General features: G+C 52.0%; 1 protein-coding gene across 1 annotated transcript; it reads left to right on the forward strand.

Annotated features, from left to right (window-relative positions):
- Window positions 1-286: 286 nt before the first annotated feature.
- NOP2 (NOP2 nucleolar protein) lies at window positions 287-5,061 on the forward strand. The gene is made up of 16 exons (XM_015873283.3): window positions 287-457; window positions 534-579; window positions 662-726; window positions 872-1,140; window positions 1,412-1,455; window positions 1,625-1,818; window positions 2,223-2,422; window positions 2,518-2,607; window positions 2,687-2,774; window positions 2,872-3,012; window positions 3,191-3,330; window positions 3,595-3,684; window positions 3,965-4,087; window positions 4,162-4,259; window positions 4,351-4,481; window positions 4,593-5,061. The coding sequence occupies exons 1-16, from the start codon at window positions 352-354 to the stop codon at window positions 4,844-4,846; spliced, it is 2,079 nt and encodes a 692-aa protein (XP_015728769.2). The 5' UTR covers window positions 287-351; the 3' UTR covers window positions 4,847-5,061.
- The last annotated feature ends 211 nt before the right edge of the window (window positions 5,062-5,272 follow it).

The raw sequence follows: 5,272 nt of genomic DNA on the forward strand, positions 1-5,272 counted from the left end.
CTTTGAGGTTTCTGTGCAGCACTGATTCTCTCTAGGCCTGAATCCTCCTGCTTTGCCTTGGGCTGGGCTGTGAGAGGCCCTGCCGTCTCTCGTGCCGGCCCACAGAATGTCCCGGGTTGGAAGGGACCTCAAGGATCATGTAGTTCCAACCCCCCTGCCTGGCAGGGCACCAAACATACACATTTACTAGATCAGGTTGCCCAGGGCCCCGTCCAACCTCGTCTTAAACGTGGCCCGTGACGTTCCGCCCCGCAGCCAATACCGGACCGGGGGCGGGTCGGCGGACGAGCGCGTGCGCGTCAGGGGTTGGCCCGCACGTGGGTTGTTGGCGGTCCCGGTGGTACCGGAGCCATGGGGCGGAAGCTGGACCCGACTAAGAAGGAGAAGCGCGGCCCCGGGCGCAAGGCCCGCAAGCAGCGGGGGGCCGAGGTGGAGCTGGCCCGCTTCCTGCCGCCCGGTAAGTGCGGCCCGTGGCGGCCCGGGGCCTTGGCGGTGCGTCGGGGCCTGTCTGAGTGCCCGTTGTGTTTCTGCAGAGGAGGAGGCCGGCCGCAAGAAGCTGTCCAGCCACGCGCGGAGGAGGTGAGCGAGGGCGGCCCGGCCCGGTGCGGGGATCCCAACCGGGGCTGGTCTGAGGTCTCACGGTCGCTTCCCTCCGCTGCAGGGCCGCCAAGAGACGGCTGGGGGTGACGGGGCGGACGGCACCGGGAGGAGGGCGGCGGCCCGCGGGTGAGTGCCGGGCACAGCGCGCTGCCGTGCGCCACGATGCGCTGTGTGCTCAGCTGCGCCGCACCACCCTGCCCTCAGACGGGGAGCGGGGCCTGCGGTGGGACGGCTGCTCTTGGTTACCTTGTGACCTATTGTGCCCCCGCAGTTAAAGAGCAGGGGGACACTGAGGAGGAGGGTAGTCCCGTAAAGACACTGGGACGGGCCCCTCAGCGCCAGGCTGGCTTCAAGGACGATAATGCAAAATGGCTGACCCCGGCCAAAGGCAAGAAGAGCATCTCCAAGAGAAGCAGCGTGGAGTTATCCAGCAATGGAGAGGTGGAAGAGGACAGCTGGGAGATGGAGGAAGAGGAGGAGGATGGGAGCAGCGAGGAGCTGATGGATGACTACGGTGCTTCGTCCTCTGAGGAGGAAGAAGTAAGAACTATTTGGCTTTGATTCCACAAGGCATCCTTAGCTTTTCTATCTATGGGGGCCCGGCAGGCTTGGGAGAGAAGGGCAGCATGACCATGGGAGCTGGGGGTGAGGTGCTGGAGGGCCTTCCTCACCCCGCCAGAGCAAATTCAGGTTTGGGAGCTGGACCTGGTAAAATACCATTGTAAACAGAGCAGAAACATTTTATAGGGGGCAGAAGGCAAGGGGGGCACTCAATGGCATTGTTTCATTAACCTTTTCCTTCTCTGTTTAGTTGCTGCCCATTGAGAAAGCTGCCCTGAAGCAAAAGGCTGACAAGTGAGTATTTGTCTACACTGTAAGTTAGTAGAGCCTTTCCTGGATGGGTGAGAAGCCCAAATTGCTTCTGTTCTTTTTCATTCTCTTCTACCAGTAAGGCAATAATTGTGATGCATCTGTGCAACACTGTTTGGTGTGAAATGTCCCTTCTTTTCTTTATCATGTTTAGCGGAGATCTCAGCGAAGATGATAGTGAGGAGGATGAGCTGGCTGAGGATGATAGTGGGGAGGATGAGGAGGATGAGGAGGAGACCAGCAGGCAGAAAACAGGACAGAAGGAAAAAGAAAATGCAGATCTGCAGCTCAATCTGGAGATAGATGAAGAATTCAAACTGCCAACTGCTGAACAGATGGAGAAAGAGAATATCCTTTTCACCTGTAACATCTGTGAGCTACGTATAGGCAGCAGTATGGAGCTTGGGTACAATTAAGAGCTTTGTTTTAGTTTGATCACGAGTATCATTTTAGCACAAGTGCCCTTGTCATCTTTTATCTTTTTTACCCCTACTTATTTAAAGTAACTAAGTATTTTTATTTTCTTTGTTTTTTTCCCCTTTGTGAGCTTTTCTGCCCAGCTCTGTCCTTTGAATCCTGTTTCTACTGAGCTCTGTTGGAAATGTAAATACTGAGCTTTGTACATGTGCGTGCTCTAACGTGGCCTTTCTTGTAATGTGGTGATTCAGGACTCGTGCATGACTGGCTGTGTGTATGAAGGATTTACTGTACGACTTTATGGACTGTGTATGATCCCTTAATGGCCTTTCTACCTGCTGAGCCACCAGACCTGCATGTCATTCACCAGCGCATCAAGAGCAACATGGAGGTGCTGCAGGACTTTGGGGTGAAGCGGGAGGAAGGACGCTCACGACAAGAGTACCTTGCGCTGTTGCGCCGGGATATGGCTGCTTACTATTCCTACAGTGACTTCTTGCTCAAGATGCTTATGGATATCTTCCCGCTCCCTGAGGTAAGGTCCTGCCCGCTCTGTGTCTTGGCTGACTGATCAGAATTTGGCAACCTCCCTACTTCATTTTTACCTTCTTCCTCTTGCTTTCTATTTAGCTTATTAACTTCTTGGAAGCCAATGAGGTTCCCCGTCCCGTGACTATTCGCACCAACACGCTCAAGACACGGCGACGGGACCTGGCACAGGTGAGCAGAAACCTGTGGCAGTCTTGTGTGCTGCCCATCACACCAGGTTGTGACTCAACCCCATCTCCTTGTCTTGCAGGCACTCATCAACCGTGGTGTGAATCTCGACCCCTTGGGGAAGTGGTCAAAAACCGGACTTGTTATTTATGACTCCTCCGTGCCCATTGGTGAGATCACCCTTCCCGTTACAAGGCTTAACTGATCTTCCCTCTGCTCTCTTTACTTCATTTGTTTGTTGTTGTTTGTTTTGCCATTCCTGCTCAGGTGCCACCCCTGAATACCTGGCTGGACACTACATGCTGCAAGGAGCTTCCAGTCTCCTCCCTGTAATGGCTCTGGCTCCACAGGAGAATGAGCGCATCCTGGATATGTGCTGCGCCCCGGGTGGCAAAACCACCTACATAGGTACCACCCTGTAGCCATGGAGGGAAGCTCAGGGGGGATGCTCTTAGAATTGATCAGTTTCTGCTGGTCTGTGTAGAAGGGGGAAATGGAATGGGACTGAATTCAGGGAATGGTGTCTATCTGGGTCAAAGCATTGGAGACTTTTAGTCCCTTGCTGATGTATTTTGCCTCCTGGCAGCTCAACTTATGAAGAATACGGGGATGATCGTGGCCAATGACAGAAATGCTGAGCGGCTGCGTAGCGTGGTGGGGAATTTACATCGGCTGGGTGTCACCAACACAGTAGTGAGTAACTGCGACGGACGCCAGTTCCCCAAGGTATGTTTCTGTCTGCTCTGAAGTTCTTACCATCCTTACCCAGAGCCGTTGTGTTCTCCCTTTAGCAAAATATGATCTGTGAAGTCACTTGTCATAGAAAGATAAGCAGAGCTACTGGGAATTGTGCTTGTTACTTGGTGTGAAAACAGGAAGGTAGACGGGAAAGAATGAGCCTGCCTTCCCAGTCATGTTTCCATTTTTAGTGTCAGTCTTGTTCTCGGTCCCCAACCACGAGCATAACTTTAAATTCATGTCTGCCTATAGGTACTTGGAGGGTTTGACCGTGTCTTGCTTGATGCTCCCTGTAGCGGAACAGGTGTCATTTCTAAGGATCCTGCTATCAAAACCAATAAGGTGAGTGATGAGTACAGATGCCAGATGGGGGACCACATGTGAGTCATGAGAGGATGGATGATTCTACCATCCTGTGACTTCAGGGCAACTGCATACTTGATAGACCTCTGTAGAAGGGAAATGGGTTTTTGTGCTCTTGCCTATTTTCTGTGTTAGTTCTGCAGAAAAATCCAGTCCCGTATCTTGTCCCTTGTTCTGTTACCTCTCCATTCACAACAGTTTCAGAGGCCTGGGGTACTTCCCTGTGTCTCTGACCCTTTAACCTGTCTTTTACTAACAGGATGAGAAAGACATCCAGCGCTGCGCTCACCTGCAGAAGGAGCTGCTTCTCAGTGCTATAGATTCAGTCAATGCCACCTCAGAGACAGGGGGCTACATTGTCTACTGCACATGCTCCATTACAGTAAGTCTGTGCTCTGCCACGGTTATCTCTTTAGGGATGGTGAGTATTGGGTCCTAACATATAATCTCTGGTAGGTGGAAGAGAACGAGTGGGTTGTGGATTATGCCCTGAAGAAGCGCAATGTTCGTTTGGTGGCCACAGGACTGGACTTTGGCAAGGAAGGCTTCACCAGGTGCGTGCTAGGTCACAGGCTGCACAGGTGGCTCTGTTCCTTGATGCCAGGGTTTCAGCAGAAGCATTTTTCACCCCACTTCCTCTTCCAGGTTCAGGGACCGTCGTTTCCATCCCTCTCTTAAGTCTACACGGCGTTTCTATCCCCACACACATAATATGGATGGGTTCTTCATTGCTAAGCTAAAGAAATTCTCCAATGCCATCCCCAAGACGCAGAAAGGTAAACCTAGGACAGAAGCTCTGCTGAGCTGCCCAAGCCTACTCTCACAGGCTGCTTCCCATGCAGAAACCACGTGTGTTCTTCCTACAGCACTCTTCTGTTTTGTTTCAGATGAAGAGTCTGCCGTGGAGGCAGCAAATCCACCCACTGGCCCTGAGACAGTCATGGAGCCTCAGGCAAAAAAGAAGAAACTTGAGGGGTCAAAAGTTGCCGAAGAACAGAAGAAGCCACAGCCTACTTTGAAGAAGAGACATTCTTTGCAGGGTCAGAGGAGGCCCTTGAAGGCTGTCCGGGCTTCTAACCATAAGTCACATGCTCAAGTCCCTAACAGAAAGAAGCATAGGGTGAAACAGAAAGGACAGTGAGAGAAACTGCTTTTCCAGGTGCTGTTTCCCTCCTAAAGGAGCAAAGGCTGGGGCTGTCCTGGCTGTGTTGTGTATTGTGGTGTCCTTCCTGCTCTTTGCATATAATCACTGCAGTACTGAGCACCCAGGACAGCCATAGCCCCTTTTACTCCTTTCCTTCCTCTGCATCAAGGACCGACACACAACTCATTAAACGTTTTATATTTTTGCTCAAACCTTGTCTTTTCCCTTGACTACTGAATGCAGAATTTTGCCATGTCCCCCTACTGCTTTGCAACTGAACTCCCTTCCACTCTTCTGATGTCCTGACATTTTCAGTGTTCATTCTTGCCGCTGTTGTCACTTGCTGTGAGTGTGTGATTGTTCTCTGTTCTTCCCTGTGCTTGTCACAGGACCACAGCATGGCTCAGGTTGGCATGGACCTCT

Source organism: Coturnix japonica, chromosome 1 (assembly GCF_054131305.1).
Source record: "Coturnix japonica strain WE chromosome 1, WE-NBRP24, whole genome shotgun sequence".
Classification (NCBI taxonomy): Eukaryota; Metazoa; Chordata; class Aves; order Galliformes; family Phasianidae; genus Coturnix; species Coturnix japonica.